The sequence below is a fragment of the Nerophis lumbriciformis genome, linkage group LG04 (assembly GCF_033978685.3).
Source record: "Nerophis lumbriciformis linkage group LG04, RoL_Nlum_v2.1, whole genome shotgun sequence".
Lineage (NCBI taxonomy): Eukaryota > Metazoa > Chordata > Actinopteri > Syngnathiformes > Syngnathidae > Nerophis > Nerophis lumbriciformis.
Genome location: NC_084551.2, coordinates 31,625,901 through 31,644,049, shown reverse-complemented (window position 1 = coordinate 31,644,049; position 18,149 = coordinate 31,625,901). Strand labels below are relative to the sequence as shown.

General features: G+C 37.6%; 1 protein-coding gene across 1 annotated transcript; it reads left to right on the top strand.

Moving 5' to 3' along the window:
* Window positions 1-4,461: 4,461 nt before the first annotated feature.
* LOC133592722 (uncharacterized) lies at window positions 4,462-9,327 on the top strand. Its single transcript, XM_061945365.1, has 8 exons — window positions 4,462-4,632; window positions 4,700-5,071; window positions 5,148-5,174; window positions 5,251-5,295; window positions 5,368-5,476; window positions 8,503-8,577; window positions 8,648-8,729; window positions 8,805-9,327. Exons 1-8 carry the CDS (start codon window positions 4,560-4,562, stop codon window positions 8,889-8,891), a joined length of 870 nt encoding a protein of 289 aa, XP_061801349.1. The 5' UTR covers window positions 4,462-4,559; the 3' UTR covers window positions 8,892-9,327.
* Window positions 9,328-18,149: the final 8,822 nt, after the last annotated feature.

The following is an 18,149-nucleotide window of genomic DNA, read 5'->3' as shown; positions in this document are numbered from 1 at the left end:
GTTGGTATTATTATTTCTAAATACAAAAAATAATCCCACGTTAATTAAAATGCAAAGTAAAGCCTATTTAATAGAAATATTATTTGTTACAACATTACACGCCCCCCCCCCCCCCCCCCCTCTCCCCCGCACGGTGCGCCCCCTCCCTTCCCGTATCATGACTCTTTTTGGACGTCACCACATCAAAAAATCAACACAAGATGTCAAAACGGCCAAAACTGTCAGGTGCCCAGGGAAGAAAAAAGAGAAAAGAAGAGGAGGAGAAACGAGAAAAGACAGAGGTAGCAGGTATGCCTACATGAAATTATTTGTCTGTTACAGAATGTGATAGTAACCTGGCTTTTTAGCATTAAGCTAATGTTACATGATTCGGCAATTGCTAATCAATAAATAGCTAGTTCTGTTTTAATGTCGGGTTAATATTGTGGAGGGGGCTAAATTGTTATGGAAAATAATAATGTAACGTTAGGTAATTACAGTACTCACCTTACATTCCTCAGGGACATTTGTATTAGATCTTTTAAGCAGGTGTTTTTTGTTTACATTGTTATTGCCTTCTGGTTAGCTAATGTTTGCCCTGCAGGTAATAGTCACTTGTCCACCCCTTTATATATTAGGTATAGTTGTAAGTAAAAAAAAAAAAGGTCAAAGACAAAGCTATTCGGTTTCTTGTGAGTATATACACTTCACTGCCGATGTGGGGGGGCGCCACCTAAAATCTTGCCTAGGGCGCCAGATTGGTTAGGGCCGGGCCTGCTTCAACTATTTATCAAGAGCTCACTGAAAAGTGTGGTACATTTAAAATCTAATTACTGTCATACTGTAGTTGGGGGGGAATTGTGTTTGCTAAATGTTATATTTATTAAATGTTATGTAATTATTTAAAATAAAATAATTCTAACATTAATGCATTTAGATATTTGAGTTACATCAGTGTTTTTCAACCTTTTTTGAGCCAAGGCACAGAAAACAGAAAACATTAAAAAACGAAACTCAGTTGATGATAAAAAGTTGTTGGCGCAATTGTTGGATACAACTTTAAACCATAACCAACCATGCGTCAATATAACTCTTGTCTCAAAGTAGGTGTAGTCACGACCTGACACATCACGCCGTGACTTATTTTGATTTTTTTTGCTGTTTTCCTGTGTGTAGTGTTTTAGTTCTTGTCTTGCCCTCCTATTTTAGTGGCTTTTTCCTGTTTTTTTGGTATTTTCCAGTAGCAGTTTCATGTCTTCCTTTGAGCGATATTTCCGGCATCTACTTTGGTTTAGCAATCAAGACTATTTCAGTTGTTTTTATCCTTCTTTGTGGGGACATTGTTGATTGTCATGTCATGTTCGGATGCACTTTGTGGACGCCGTCTTTGCTCCACTGTAAGTCTTTGCTGTCGTCCAGCATTCTGTTTTTGTTTACTTTGTAGCCAATTCAGTTTTAGTTTCTTTCTGCATAGCCTTCCCTAAGCTTCAATGCCTTTTCTTAGTGGCACTGACCTTTTGTTTATTTTTGGTTTAAGCATAAAATACCTTTTTACCTTCACACTGCCTCCCACTGTTTCCGACATCTACAAACAAATGAGCTACCTGCTGCCACCTACTGATATGGAAGAGTATTACACAGTTACTCTGCCGAGCTCTAGACAGCACCGACACTCAACAACAACACATCATTTGCAGACTATAATTACTATTTTGCAAAAAATATTTTTCACCCAAATAGGTGAAATGAGATAATCTCCCACGGCACACCAGACTGTATCTCACGGCACTCTAGTGGTTGAAAAAGACTGAGTTACATTATTTGCATGATGTACTAAATCTTTCACAAGACACTTGTTGAAAAGCCTGGAAATTCAATATTTTACAAAACTGAATTTGTCACGACTAGTGATGGGTCCGGCAACACCGATGCATCGGCGCATGCGTCGAGCTCATAGAGCGAAACCCTGTGTCGGTGCGCGTACCGCTTTTAGAAAGTCACGTGACCGATCATGAGCTGTTTTGGTAACGTGACCGATACGCGAACTGTGTCACACTGACGCCTCCTCTGTGCCCTGTGAAAGGGTCTTTTCTACAGCCGGAGAAATAATAACTAAGAAGAGAAAGCGTCTAAAATTGAATACGTTGGAAAAACTGTTTTTAAAAAAAATTAAAAATGTGTCAAAAAAAAAAAAAATCCAGGTCCACAAGCATCCTCATTCACAACACGTTCTCTTAGATTTCCATGTTATGATACATGTTCACATTATTTATTGACTGTATCTAAAAAAGACAAAAAATATATTTTTATTTAAATGAAGTTATGAAATAATCCTAAATGAAATACAATGACTTGGTTTATATTATTGTATATACTAGGTCAGTGGTTCTCAACCTTTTTTCAGCAATGTACCCCCTGTGAATTTTTTTAAAATTCAAGTACCCCCTAATCAGAGCAAAGCATTTTTGGTTGAAAAAAAAAAAAAGATAAAGAAGTAAAATACAGCACTATGTCATCAGTTTCTGATTTATTAAATTGTATAACAGTGCAAAATGTTGCTCATTTGTAGTGGTCTTTCTTGAACTATTTGGAAAAAAAGATATAAAAATAACTAAAAACTTGTTGAAAAATAAACAAGTGATTCAATTATAAAGATTTCTACACATAGAAGTAATCATCAACTTAAAGTGCCCTCTTTGGGGATTGTATTAGAGCTCCATCTGGATTCATGAACTTAATTCTAAACATTTCTTCACAAAAAAAAAAATCTTTAACATCAATATTTATGGAACATGTCCTCAAACAATCAAGCTGTCAACACTGAATATTGCATTGTTGCATTTCTTTTCACAGTTCTTTTTGACAGACATTTTAGTGACAAACCTGAGCTTGTGCTTCACTGAGTTTATGAACTTACATTCATATTTTGTTTAAGTATTATTCAATAAATATATTTATAAATGATTTTTGAATTGTTGCTATTTTTAGAATATTTAAAAAAAATCTCACGTACCCCTTGGCATACCTTCAAGTACCCCCAGGGGTACGCGTACCCCCATTTGAGAACCACTGTACTAGGTCATAAAATCAGTGTCAGTTGAGTCGGTCCATAGGTTGCCTGTAGGGATTTTTAATGTCCAGCAGATGTCAGTATTTAGTGACACAGTATCGACACAGTATCAATACAGTTTTGCAATGTGTTGAAACGCTTCATGACGCCTCATCAACCCATCACTAGTCACGACCATGGACATAGCTTTGGCGACGTGACCCCAAAATGCAGCAGACGACAGGCAGGTGGTGAGTAAACATGACATTTAATATGAACAGAAACCCACTCATATTATAAGTGGAGAAAGAACAACAAATGGCGAATTAAGCTATGTGGGCACAAGACACGGAACTTCTTTTGGAACACAAGAAGCACTCAAAACATGAGGCGGTGCGCACAGCAAACGGACTGAAATAGGAGACTGATTGGTAAAGGGGTACAGGTGGGGTAATCGTTTGCCAAGCAACGACAGGTGTGGGCCCCAGCACTCAGGGGACAGACAGGGGAAGTGAAACTACAAAATAAGAGTACTGGACAGGAACTTAAACACCACACAAACAGGGGAAACACCAACACAAGTCCAAAGCAGTTACAAGGGTGTGACAGAATGATTGTCTATTTATTCTTTTTTATCATTAACATAGTAAATGTTTACATCATTTTAATTACATTGAACATGAAATACAAACTTCCCTCAAACTTGTGAATGCGACATTTTAAATGGTTTTATTAATTACCTATTTCATATTCTATTTTGCAACATATTACAATATTGACAAGTTTTTTAAATTATTTATTAATTAAAATTTTAAATTTTCATTATATAGTTTTAAAATCGACAAATAAAAACAAATACAAGACTTATTATTTTTCTACATTTCTAATTATGTTATTAATTTATTCCCATTATTTTATGTTACATTATATTATATTATATCCCTTCCTATCGTGTTATATTATATTGAATTGTATCATAGCGTACTGTGTCGTGTCTGTCCCATCTGATCCTATCCTACCCTGACCTGTCCTGTTGTATCCTACCTTATCCTATTCCCATCCACTCTAATATCCCATCTTGTCCTGTCCTGTCCCATATTCTATCCTATCTTTGTTAACTTTGGTTGCTTGTTTATACTACCAAATAGGGTTGCATGTTCAAAAATGTGCTGCAGCAGAAACCAACTTCCCATTAAAAAACCAACAACAACATGTTTCCGTTGTTTTGACAGTATTGACACTTTGTGTAATTCCTATCTATTATTATAGAGAACATCTGCCCTTAACCTTAAAAAGAAAGTGAATGTTTGCTGAACTGTTCCAACTTCCTTATTTCTTCATTCACCACTGCAAAGCAACAGGAAACACACCCAAACATTTAATTTGACTGCTAGGATCTAGCAACACTAACCTCTCCTGGCTCCTCTCTGCAAGTTGGCATTTATTTGTAGGAAGCTAGTATTTGTTGCAAAGTTAAATAAGCAAAATTGTTTTGGTGTAAAAGTAGTGCTGAGTCACTTTCACTAACGGAATGTCTTCAGTGGATCATCTGCAACCTTTGATTGAGCTCGCTCTCATTCTGATCCTGGTGTCTAATTCAAAAGGTTTGTGGTGTTTGTTTTGGATTCATTAATGGTGCGCCTACTATCAAACTGTTTTTGTGTTTTCTAGGTGAAACATGGGGTGTGAAAGTCAATAGAAGCTTCACGGTAGAGAAAAACAAAAGTGTGACCATACCATGCACATTCAGCGTACCGCCACAGGAATACCACGAAAACCTTCAGCTTTTCTGGAAAGTACCACTAAAAAGTACTTTCAATACCTACGACAGGGACATCAATGCATTTATTTTTCACCCCAATCGCACATTTGTGCTTGAGAAATACAGAGGAAAGACGCAGCTGCTCCCACAGGGAAACAGCAAGAGTTGCACCCTCCGAATCTCAGATTTCATTGACAATCGACTGTGTATTTACCTAAGAGTTATTGGAAAGACCAAAAACTACAGTTTTGTTAACAACACTGTCACTATATCACAGTCTGGTAAGCATTAAGGTACAATATTGTCATTGTGGCTTAAAATGTCCTTTGGTGAATTTCCCTATCATATCTCTCGTAGGCAAAGGAGTCCTAATTGATAAACCAGGTAAGATTATATGTTGTTTTTCGGACGATGCAACAAAATCATCACTATGATAGCTTGAAATGTAATTTTTTTGTAGCGAATGTTCTGCCGTCACTCATGACTGCTTTGGAAGGAACAGCACGTAAGTGTATCCATCAGTGTTGGCCTAAAGAATACATTTGTGACTACTTTATATTGTTTACTTTCTTGACAGAACCAATGATATCAGAAACATTGTACATTGCCATCTTTGTACCATTCGCTGTACTTCTCATCCTTGTTGTAACTGCTGTCGGATTTGTGGTTTGGAGAAAACACACAAGGTGAGCTTACACTGCAGAACAATATTGTTTCATAACACATCAAAGTAAAAAAAAAAAAACTTTTTTATGACCATCGGAAGTTTTGAATCTGATCGAATGGCTATGACTTATGGGGTCCCCAGGGGTCAATTCTGGTACCTCTTTTGTTCGGCCTATATATGCTAACTTTGGGTGTAATTCTACACAAGGTGAATGTTGACTTACTATAGTTATGCGGGCGACACAGTTACCGTAATTTCTGGGCTATAGAGCGCACCTAATTGTAAGCCGCAGCCACCTAATTTTTGAACACATTTTATTTTGTACCATATATTGAGCCGCACACGTCTTTAAGCTGCAGGTGTACACATTGAAACATGAAATAGTCACACAGGTGCTTGTGTTCATTCACAAACTTAATGTGTTCTTTTTTAATGGCTGGGTCGATCTCTTTTGGTTTAGTAGTGGATAATACGCATAACGCGCTAAATGGCTAATGTGAACAATTCCATTGGTCCACCGTGACCCGTTTGGCGATTTAATTGGTCTGATGTGACGAAAAATCCATAAATTAGCAGCAGCGTTCAAAGTGTGGAAAAAAACTAGCGGCTTATAGACCGGAAATTACAGTACATTTAGCATTAACCCAATATGACTACAGTTCAACAGATGTGTTTAGAACCAATAAATAACTGCATTAACCAAAATGTTCAATTAAACCATAACAAAACTGAGGCAATTGTTTTTGGCAGCAAGGAAAAGGGATTGCTATTAGTAAATACCTAGAGCCCCTGTCTTTAACAGTCAAAGACCAAGTCTCAAACTTTCACCAACACAATTGTCTTGCTGTTAAAGAACATATTCTCACATCCCAAACAGACCAGCTGAAGCACATCCATGTTTTGTCTCCAGTAGACTTGACTATTGCAATGGTCTTGTCATGACAGTTATCATTTTGTTATATTTCCTGTCCAGCACTCTTATTTTTCCTTTAACTTCCTGTTTGATTCCATTTGCCACCACTACTCTGGCCTGAGCGCTGGCTCCCTCACTTGTTCCCTAATTGGCAATCAGGATGCTTTTTAAGCCAACCCAGTCCTTTAGAAGGAGCTCCATCATTTTGGCTAATTGCTTGATTTTTGTGCCTGCAATTTTGTTTTGCTTTTTGCTTTCTACCTACTTTCTACTATTTTTGTTTTGTCATTACATACATTTTTATCTGCATTTTACCTGCCGTCTCTGCATCCCAGGGTCATTACCAACAACACCCATTATCAGACCGTGACAGGTCTCCTGACAGGATTGCGTCAAAAAACCTATAAACGGCTGAAGCTCTTTTAGAACAATGCAGCTTGTGTTCATGCCAGAACAAAGAGACCTAAGCAGATTAATCAAACTCTAAAGACTTTACACTGGCTCCCAGTCAGCTATATAATAAAGACTTTAAAGTTGCACAACTGGTCTGTATATCCTGTTGCGTTTTGGACCAGTTGTTCCTCCCAGGGAATTCAAGTCACAAGTCGCTCCCAAGCTCTTTACGACACTTAAAGCTGAGTAGAAAAACCACCAGAGACAGAATAGGTATTTTGTAATATATTTGCAAAGCTTTGCATATATACATTGAGACCAGTCCAGCATAGAACATTCAATCGCCCCGCTAAGATGGTCTGCCCTCTTGACCAAACCCCCTCTCCTCTTAAGTCTCTCTTCCTCCCCCCCTGGCAGTCATGTCTCGCTAGCCAAAACACATGCTTATTATCTCTCTCTCTAACATTCCTCACTTCAAGGTTAAGCACCCAGTTTTGCAGACAACCAAAAGACCACATTTGGAAGAAAAACACTAGCTGTTTTGTAATATGAAAATGAAATGAAAAGAAGTAACACTTAAATTCGGATATATGTAAATATCTGCCTCCGACAATCCCTAAATGGTTTATGTCTAGAATAATTCCAATAAATGCATATGGATTATAAACCCAGTAGGACTCTGAGCTCTGCAGGCTCAGGTCAGATAGTATACAGTAATTCCTTGTTTATCACTGTCAATTGGTTCCAGACATAGCCATGATAAATTAATTTCTGACAAGTTGGGATCATTAATGATAAATGAAATATGTTTATAGCTAGACCATAAAAAAACTGTTTAAGACAAAATAAAGTTGTCAACATTATGAGTGTCATGACCTTCCATGACATATTTTGACTTTTTGTTTATTTTCCTTTGCTTGTTGTTATTTCAAGTCTAGCGCTCTTGTTTTCTTGTTTCCACTTCTCTGGCCTTAACGTTGCCTGTCTCACCTGTCCCTAATTGGAAATCAGGACACACCTGTCCCTGGTTGCCAATCAGGATGCTTAATACTTCTCTGGACAGGGCATGGTCATCTTTCATTGTTTAGTGGCTATGCTACAGAGGTGTTTGCCTTCTGCAGCACTAGTTTTTGTTTTGGTGCTAATAAAAAAACCTTTTACATGCACGCTGCCTGCCATCTCTGCATCTGGAGGTCACGCTACAAGCGACGCTACCAGCTCGTCACAATGAGAGCCCTCTAGACATCAGAAAACACCCTTTTGTCACTTATACACTCTTTTAATCCATGTAATAATGCTGCCTGAGGCTGAACCAATCAGTGGCCCTGATACTGAACAGCCTGTTCTGATTGGTTTGGCCTCCTCTAGTGGCTAATAATTTTGTTTTGTATATTTAGCCATTTCTATGCTAGAAAATGCTTTAAAAAAATAAAAAGATGATCTTAAAATATATATATTTGAAGCACAATGTGGCAAGGGAACACTGAATATGTAATTTAGCACAGCTTTACCTACACTGGATTGGTTGTTTTGTGTTCTTACTGTGAAGGACAAATAATAACAAAGCATTATTTCTGCGTAAATTGTCCCAGCACAACTATGATTCAACCCCAAATTGTCGAAACCTTAAAGAAACGTTATTAGTGTAACTTTAAACACCTATTAGAAATGTATCTGGATCAAAACCAAAATAGGGCAAAATGAAAGGTGGAATGAAAGTACATTGTATTGTTTTCCAGGTCAGCGCCTTTAGTGAGGGAATGCTCTGGATATTATGCAAACTTCAGCAGAGCACCATCAAACCAAACCACAAGGTATGTGCATTGGCAGAAAAAAGAAAAAAAGGTGTATGTGTTGTTTTGTAACTCGATTTTCTTTTTCCAGAAAAGAAAATTGCAAGAAAAGCGAAAACGAAAAGCTTCCAGACATGCAGGTTACGGAAGAACCTGTGTACATTAACATGCAGGTAGGACACTTCCTACCTTCAACATTAACGTCTAATTGTCCCTAACTGGAGCTAACATTACTTGTGTCTTTGCAGCACCCAACATTTCAACTGGACTCAAGTGTGGATCGAGAAGGGGGTCACAGAGATAGTATATATGCAAATGTCAACCATTCTGCGTAGCGCAAAAGTTGCAAATTCAGACTTATTGCCAGCAATCCAGAATGTGCAACTTCCCAGACAGCGCTAACAAAGTTTTTGTTGTTGTTGTTGTTGTTTATTGCACATTGATGATTTTGTTAAAAAGGTCTGATAGGAGACATAGATTGGAGCTACAGTCGACCCGCATATATCGCTGTTAAAGGGGAACTGCACTTTAAAAAAAAATATCCCCATCATTTACGATCCTTATGTAAGACAAGATCATATATGTTTTTCTTTTTTTATGCATTCTAACTAGCAAATAAATGCGATCAAAAGTCAGCTTACAATGGAGCCCATGGGAATTTCTATATTCTGGCTATAAAGCGCTTTAAAATGTCCAAACACCTCCATTAAAGTTTTATATGCATGCTTTAAGTATGTAATATAGTAACGGAAACATTCCTAATAATATGTAATATTTTAAGCTTACAGCGGAGCCACCTACTCAGTGGCCTAGTGGTAGAGTGTCGCCCTGAGATCGGTAGGTTGTGAGTTCAAACCCCGGCCGAGTCATACCAAAGACTATAAAAATGGGACCCATTACCTCCCTGCTTGGCACTCAGCATCAAGGGTTGAAATTGGGGGTTAAATCACCTAAAAATGATTTCGGGGGGGGGGGGGGGGGGGGGGGCACCGCTGCTGCCCACTGCTCCCCTCACCTCCCAGGGGGTCAACAAGGGGATGGGTCAAATGCAGAGGACAGATTTCACCACACCTAGTGTGTGTGTGACAATCATTGGTACTTTAACTTTAACTTTATTTTCACAAACGCGTCACGTTTGCTTTTTCCTTCAACAACAACATTGATTTCTGCTCACCGCAGACTTTTTGAGAGCCAACAAACATAATAAAACATCACTTACTGTATAACGTCTGCTGTCATTAGGATGCCGACTGTGAGGATGTTGGCATATTCTCATTTAGATGAAGAATGAATAAAAATCCTCGCGAATGAAAGGGGGTTGGAATCAAGCATCTTTTTGTGTCGTTCTTGCCATTTCCGTGTCTAAATTGGCTGTCAAAGTTGACCAACTTCTCGGATTATGTCCTCATACTTTTGCTATACAGGTGAGAGGTACGATTTATGATTCAGAATAAACCTTCATGAGCTCCGAGACGAGAAAGCAGCTCACTTGTTAACACCGCAGCATAGGGAAGTTAGCTCTCTGTGACAATGTGCCGCTAAAAATAGGTCCTTAACGCTAACGCTTATAATAGCAATATCGCTAATACTTAGTTACTATTTAGGTTACGAAATGTAAATGGCATATTGTTGGCGGTTTTTGGACGGTTATTTACAGGGTTGTATGGGCAAAATAGACTCCATTGTAAGTGGACTTTTATTTACGTTTATCTAAAAGTTAGAATTAAATTTTTTTTAAACCTAAAACTTGTTCTTGTCACCTATAAATATTGTGAATTATAGGCAAAATTCACCCCAAAAAGTGCAGTTCCCCTTTAATTTGTTTTGGACATGGCCTGCAATACATTGTCTGCGAAGAAGGAATCATTAAACATAAATCTAATTATTTCACAGCTAGAGCATAAAAAAAACTGTTTACTACCTTCTAAATACATTTTTCAACATTATAAGTGCCCTCTATACAGCGCCCTTTAGTCATCTATCATTACAGTATTTCAATCCACAATAGTAATGTTGCCAATCAGGGACCACAATCCTGATTGATTGATCTGATTGGTTTGGTCTCCTCTAGGGGCCAATACTACTGTAATATTGGTTATATAGATGATATACGCTGCGATGAGGTGGCGACTTGTCCTGGGTGTACCCCGCCTACCGCCCGAATGCAGCTGAACTAGGCTCCAGCGACCCCAAAAGGGACAAGCGGTAGAAAATGGATGGATGGATGGATAGATGATATAGGATATCGCCAAAAACAAATGTAAAGTATTGAAACAACAAAAGAATAAGTGTTTTTTTACATTTAAGCAGCCTTTGTAATTAGTGCCATTACTAGGATTTGACAAATATCGAGGCCAAAACATGGTGGTCCGAGAGGAGCTTTGAAAGGCTGAAATCACGGGTTTTTCCACAGACCATTAAAATATTATTACTTTGAGCAACACAAAGAACAATACACTTTTTTTAATTATTATGCTGAAGTCAAGCATATTAAACAATTTCAACATCATTAAAACATACATTTGATGACTTTACATCAATTCCGACGTAAACTTCTGCTTTGAAGTACATGGTAAATGGGTTATATTTGCACAACGCTTTCCTACCTTCAAGGTACTCAAAGCACTGGTAATGGTAATTGTGTCCATGTTTGTAACCCATTCTGAAATGGTTCTATTATCATTTACATACCAAACAATATGTTGTGATGTACAGCATATTGTCTTTGCGGGAAGCTGCGATATACAATATATCGTGGTATAGAGTTTAAGCCATATTGGCCAATCCCTACTGTAGTATTGATATTTTTGGTTTGACTAGTCATATCTATGCTTGAAAATTCTTAATTGAGGACCCCAACATTTTAGAATATATATATTTATAAAAGTCTGCTATGCGGTGAAGCCGCAATATTTGAAGTGCAATGTGGCGAGGGGCAACTATACAGTGTTGCTCAACCCCGCGATACAATTAATACACACAAAAAAAAAAAACTCCCTGTAAAGAAAATGTTTATATGTGTGAACTTGGATTTTTTGAACGGACTATCACAATGTGCTGCTAACCTTTTTAATCTGGATCCATACACTCTCAGGAAGAACGAATTTTCACAAGGTTTAAAAGAGTCGACATCACTAAAGTGGACTTTTCTAACTCTCTGGTCGTCCACACTTTCTTCTACTTCTACTCAAACTGTTTTCAAGATCCTTACTGTAACAATTATGATACATTTTTGCATATATATATATATATATATATATGTCATGTCTGTGTGATCATGTTTTTGTTTTAGTCATGTTCGGTTTTGTTTTTGGACTTTTTGTGCACTTTTGTTTTGTCACCATAGCAACCCATTAGTTTTCACCTGTCACGTCACGCACCTGTTTCACGTTTTGAGTCACGTACCTGTTTTCGTTAATCATGTAGGTAGTATTTAAGTTCATTGTTTTCAGTTCGTCGTCCTGGCGAAATCCCGGATTCATACCCCTGTCACACTTTTACCTCTGCGCACTTCATAGTCCATGCCAAGTAAGTTTTTTTGTTTATTAATGCCACAGTTAGTGTTTTTGTTTAATTGTTCACAGTTTTTTGCCCACGTGCAAGTCTTTTTGTTTCGTTAGTCAAGTTTGTACATCCGCCTTGAGCGTGCTTTTTGTTCCTTTGAGTGTTATAAATAAATATGTATTTACCTTCACGCCATGACCAGTCCAGCTTTACTTGCATCTCGGGAAAACAAACACACCATAGTCCAAGTCTTGACAATATATATGGGCAGCATACGATGTCACAGGGGTTTGCGTGTATGCCTCACAATACAAAGGGTCTTTCTGTGCAGAGTTTGCATGTTCTCTTCGTGACTGCGTGGGTTCCCTCTGGGTATTCCGGCTTCCTCCCACCTCCAAAGACGTGCACCTGGGGATAGGTTGATTGGCAACACTAAATGGTGAATGTTGACTGTTGAATGTTGGCCCTGCGATGAGGTGTTGACTTTCCGCCCGAATGCAGCTGAACCCGAGAGGTTCAAGCAGTAGAAAATGGATGCATGAATATATAAATGAATTTTTTTATTATTTTTTTAAGTTAATTTTTTTTAAATATGTTTTTAGGCCATCCCCTCACTTATTCGTATATACGTCATCCGTCTGCAGCCAAGAGGAGATCTTGTCACCTGAAAACTGTCTTGAAAAGTTTTGTTATCATTTGTATATAAAATACTTTTTATTACTATAATAATAAGAATATTACAATTCCAATCCCTAAAACACCACATCCAAAGAAGCCAAACCACTTCAGACCTGTTGCCCTGACCTCCCACCTCCCGAAGACCATGGAGCGGTTCATCCTCAGCCACCTTTGCGCCCAGGCAGTGTCAGCAATGGACCCTTTGCAGTTTTCTTATGGTCCAAGCATCGAGCTGGATGCTGCATTGGGCCCTCACCCACCTGGAGACCGCAGGAAGTGCGGTCAGAGTCATGTTCTTTGACTTCTTCGGTGCTTCCAACACCATCCAGCCAGCACTGCTGAGGGTGAAACTGGATGAGGCGGGAGTGGACCATCACCGGACTGCAAGGATCATTAACTACCTGATCGACAGTCCGCAGCGAAAACTTGCACTGCAACAACGTAATTTTCCCCATTGTGGGATGAATAAAAGTTGATATCCTATCCTATATCGCAAGCATCAGTTTGAATTGAGAATCGTTTTGATTCGAGTACCAATTCCGAATCGAATGGTTACCTCAAGAATTCCAATAGAGTTGAATAGTAAGATGTTGCGAGATTCCTATCCTAATTACAGCAGTCAAAAATAAGAGTGCTGCATACTTTGTATAGGGATTTGGAAACATTATTACAAAGTATTGATAATTAAATGCATTATAATTATCAGGGACTAAATACTTGCTATGCTAATGTAGGCTATACACTTTAAACACATGTGTTTTCTACAAGGATAGTTTGTCATTTTTATTGGCCTGCAATAGATATGCAATAAAATATATATTTGTTGACGAGATACAATAATGACTTCAATTGTAAATAATTTGTTTTATTCTCAAAATGGAACAGTGGAAATAATGGTATCAAAGTGCCTGTTTCACCATTGTTTGCCTTGTGTTTACTGAATTAAAGTGATAGAATCTACACATGTATTGGTACAAGACAGACCTCTGACTTGGTCATTATGAATTGATGAATATATGACAACCAAAAATGAGTCAAACACATGTAGATAATGTATACTGTACTCTAATAATAAAAAAATAAAATATTTGGCTTTCCTATTGTATAACTTGAGTTTGAGTGTGCTTTTAAACTCCTAAATGATATATTGTGATAGTTCTAGCCTGTCCTTTGCCACAAACAAGCTTAGTCTGCAGTTGTTAGGGTCAGTAAAACCGTCAAAAGTGGAAAGTTATGGGTTTATAGGAAGAAAAGAAGCAATATGGGGAGTCTTCTTGTCTTGCACAATGTTCAATAGGTTTGCCAATGCACTTCCTGTGTTGTGAGCACACTTCTGCTCCTTTCTTTTCTTCAGAAGAAAAATATTGATGCGTAAATATATTTATTTAAGGACCAACTGGATAATTAAAGTCAAAAACTGGATTTAAAAATACTTTATGGGCCATGTAGTAGCTAATTAGGAGTTTGTGGTTGACAAAAACATGGACTAAAGTAACACATTCAAGAGTTCATTTAACAACAGGGGTTGCAAGTAGGAGTAGGAGAATGAATAAATGAAAAGAAGACATAATCATGAAATGAATAAAAAGTTTCCCTATAACTCTTTGATGTAATTAGGGGTTTGCTAGGAAAGAAAAACACTACCAGACAACATGAAAAGTGATTTTATGTTTTTGTTTTCGCCAAAGGGTGGTGCTACCCTCAATAACCTATGTTTTGTTCATGTCTCTGACTAGAACTTGACATTCAGTGGAATGCTTCTATTCTAAAAAAGTGAAGTGACTCAGAATGTGCTCACACTGAGTCAGTTTTATCAAACTCCCCCTAACCCCGCTTGGCTGCACTCACCAGTGCATGCAATGTTTCACTTTGTGATATGAAACTCGATTATTGCAGCTTCCTTGACCCCGAGACTTAATTGGATTGTTGTGGTTATTTGGATTAAGCAATTGAGTATAATGGCCAAGAAAGAAAATAGTAAGACAAGAGAATGTTACTCGGCAGCGATTGTAAAACGTAAGTAACAGTGGGGTTAGCAACGAGCTAACACAGCTAAAAAAAAAGTGAATGTGATTGTTTGATAGTCTGCATTAGGGCTGGGCATCGAGCATCAATGGCAACCGGGCTAACATTCCGATTGGAATCGTTCAAATGTTTTCATTGCCATTCCTAGTTTCAATGCCTGACTACAAGAAATAGCTGCCGAACAATGAAAAATAAATAGCCGCTACCAACGAAGAAGAAAAATCCACCGCCATCGAAGAATAAATATTATTATTATAGGGGATCCATATCACAGAAGAAAACCATACTACAATGCTAAAAACAAATAAAAGAAATACAAGCAAATGTATATAGAATAAATTAAACTTGTATATATATATATATAAAATACACCCCACAATATTGCTCGCCAATGGTTCCACAGACTGGATAAAAGTCTGACAGAACTGCGAGTTGGGTTAGTCAGACCCAACAGACATAACGCTTTTATTTCTTTTACAGAAAAGAGCAATTCGTATTATTTTCAAAGTAGGATATAGAGACCACACAAATCCACTATTGATTAAGGCAGGATTATTAAAACTAATAAGACATTGTAGAATTGCATACTCTATTAGTGATGTTCAAATATAGAAATAAAGTTCTTCCGAAGGACTTACAAAAGTTATTCGTGTTCACGTCTGAAGATGAGAACCACAGAAAGCCGTATGACTTTAAACATCAAAGAGCGCGAACACATTTGAAACAAATGTGCCTGTCTGTTGCTGGTGTGAAAGCATGGAATTCTCTAAAGAAAGACTTAAAAAGTTGCAAGAATATTTTTGAATTTAAGAAGAGTTACAAAAAGAGACAACAGGCATTATATCAAACTGATTTTGTATTTTGATTGGACGTGGCATTGTGAAAATTCTTAAACAAAAATTAAAAAGTATGTTGGAGTTCTGGTGTTGGTGGAGGGAACAGTGATAAAGTCATCTAAAATAATGTGTTTTAAAAAAGGGGGCAGATAAATATAAGAATATTATTCTTCCATCTGCTCCTTTCTGATCATGGAAATGTATAAGAAACAAAGAACAATGAAAGTTTGAACTGTATGTGGCTTGTTAATATGCATTTTCCTGAAAGGAATAAAAAGAAATGATGATGATGATGATGATGATGATGATTATGACCCAGTGGTGGGATGTGCGTTTCCCACCTAGGCCTTCAGTGATGTCCGACTTCAAAGATTACCTCTTAAAATACCATAATTGATGTCCCCACATGACCATTGCTGGAGAAATACTATACAGAAACACATTGGATCACATCAACAGTATACAAGACGGGTTATTTTCTGGCACATTTAAAAATCAAATAAAACGCATCAGCAATTAAAACATATCTTATGTGGTACTGTCAAAATTAAACTTGCAAAAAACATATTAAAAATGAAAAAATAAAATATTTGAACTCACAATTAGTAGGACCTATTTGACGCGGTTCCCTATTTCATCGCCAGAACAGCTGAGCTACCTTCCGGGGTTGGCCGACATGGTCTCACAAGATATAGTTTCTCTTTAAATACCCTTCTTGAAAATATATAAATATATATCTGCCACCTAATCAATGTGTTGTTCTCCTTCTCTGCTATCTCGGTCTGGCTACGGCGCAACACTTCCTGCTTCCTGCTAAATTGAAACTTGTGAATGGATACTCACTTTGGAATGACAAGTGAGTATCCAATCAGTCTCGTTAACATCAGGCTACTTAGATAGGCTACTGTCAACAACTTGTGATCTGATTGGCTATCGCAACTGTCTCAACTCTATGTGTTCTCAAATTCATCCGCTAACGGTCCCGATGAGAATCCAATCACAGGACGTGTAAACGTCACGTTCAACGTGAGGCCATCTAGAATGTTTACCGACAACAACTTGTGATCTGATTGGCTATCGCAACTGTCCATCAACTGTATGTCCCCGACAGTGTTGGGTTAGTTACTGAAAACCAGTAACTAGTTACAGTTACTAGTTACTTTATTTCAAAAGTAACTCAGTTACTAACTCAGCTACTTACACCAAAAAGTAATGCGTTACTGTGAAAAGTAACTAGTTACTTATATATATATATGGTTGTTTTTTTTTAAGGCCCCCTTTAATGCCCTTTTAGCCTTCATTTCAGTACTGTTATTGCACTGGAGAATAATACAATGTGTTGATCAACTTGACATGCATTTGCATCACTGAACTCTGCTAAGCAATGTGGTCTACATACAACACACAAAGACAAAGATATGTTTCAAAGGGCCAATTTGTTTCAGGCCAGAACAAATTGACAAAACTATTTTAAATAGCTGCAACATAACATACATAAGTAACAAACAGCATAATAACAACATAGCTGTAAATCAAAGAAGGCACACACTATGTACACAAAGCCTAACCAGGCGTTTTTTTCTCTCAAGAAATTCTGAAATACAATCATGTCTGAAGCCCAGAACACTCTACACATTTCCCCAGTTTTAGTTTACAGATAAGGAAAGATTGGCCTGGCCCACTAGCATCCCTCTTTATGTTTGTGAACTTTATAGTCTATATATTTAGAGTGATGTGATAATCAAACACCCTAGAAGTCTAGAATGAAAGAGTATATAAGAGAATTGACAGTGTGTGTACCTTCAGTGTGCAGTGCCTCGTAAAAATCCAGCCGCTGTTGGAGGTGGAGGTGAAGTGTGTGTCTCTTTACTAGCTTTGTCGAAGCATGTTGCTTTTGTAGCTGTTTCAGCAGATTTTAATTGCTAGGATATGATCTTTGATCCAAGACACAACTTACATTTAATTAAAATGTAATTTTCTTTGTGGTCAACAAAAGAAAAGTATTGAGAATATCTCCATGTTAAAAAACTCGACTTCTGGCTCCACCATGATGTAAACACCGACACGCTCCCTCCCACACACACACACACATATACAACGCGCGCCTCTTTTCCGGTCGCCTCTTCTGCAGCGCTCCAATAAAACACACTCAGATCTTCTCAGTTTCTAGCCGATACTACATAAAAAATAACGTAAAATAACGCAGTAACGCATCATGTAGTAACGGTAACTGAGTTACTGAATATAAAAAATAACGCGTTAGATTATTATTTACCGCCCAAAGTAGTCCCAACACTGGTCCCCGATTGCTTACAGCACACGGACGCCAGCATTGTTGATTCTGAAGGCCTCTGGCAGATTTGGTACAGCATGGCAACATAAACTAGCTGAATTCTGATTGGATACAAACTAAAACTAAAAACAACAGCACTGGAAGGAGCATAACATGACATGAAGAGAATATGAATATGTTCAGATATTTAGGGTAAGTAAATTAAAACAATATTATATCTTTAATTATGATCATGATTTCTGGTTATGTTAGGCCAG

Coding starts and splice junctions, on each gene's coding strand:
- LOC133592722 (XM_061945365.1), top strand. CDS start 4,560: ATGTCTTCAGTGGATCATCTGCAACCTTTGATTGAGCTCGCTCTCATT. Junction 5,072..5,147: donor TGTCACTATATCACAGTCTG/GTAAGCATTAAG, acceptor TATCTCTCGTAG/GCAAAGGAGTCCTAATTGAT. Junction 5,296..5,367: donor TGCTTTGGAAGGAACAGCAC/GTAAGTGTATCC, acceptor CTTTCTTGACAG/AACCAATGATATCAGAAACA.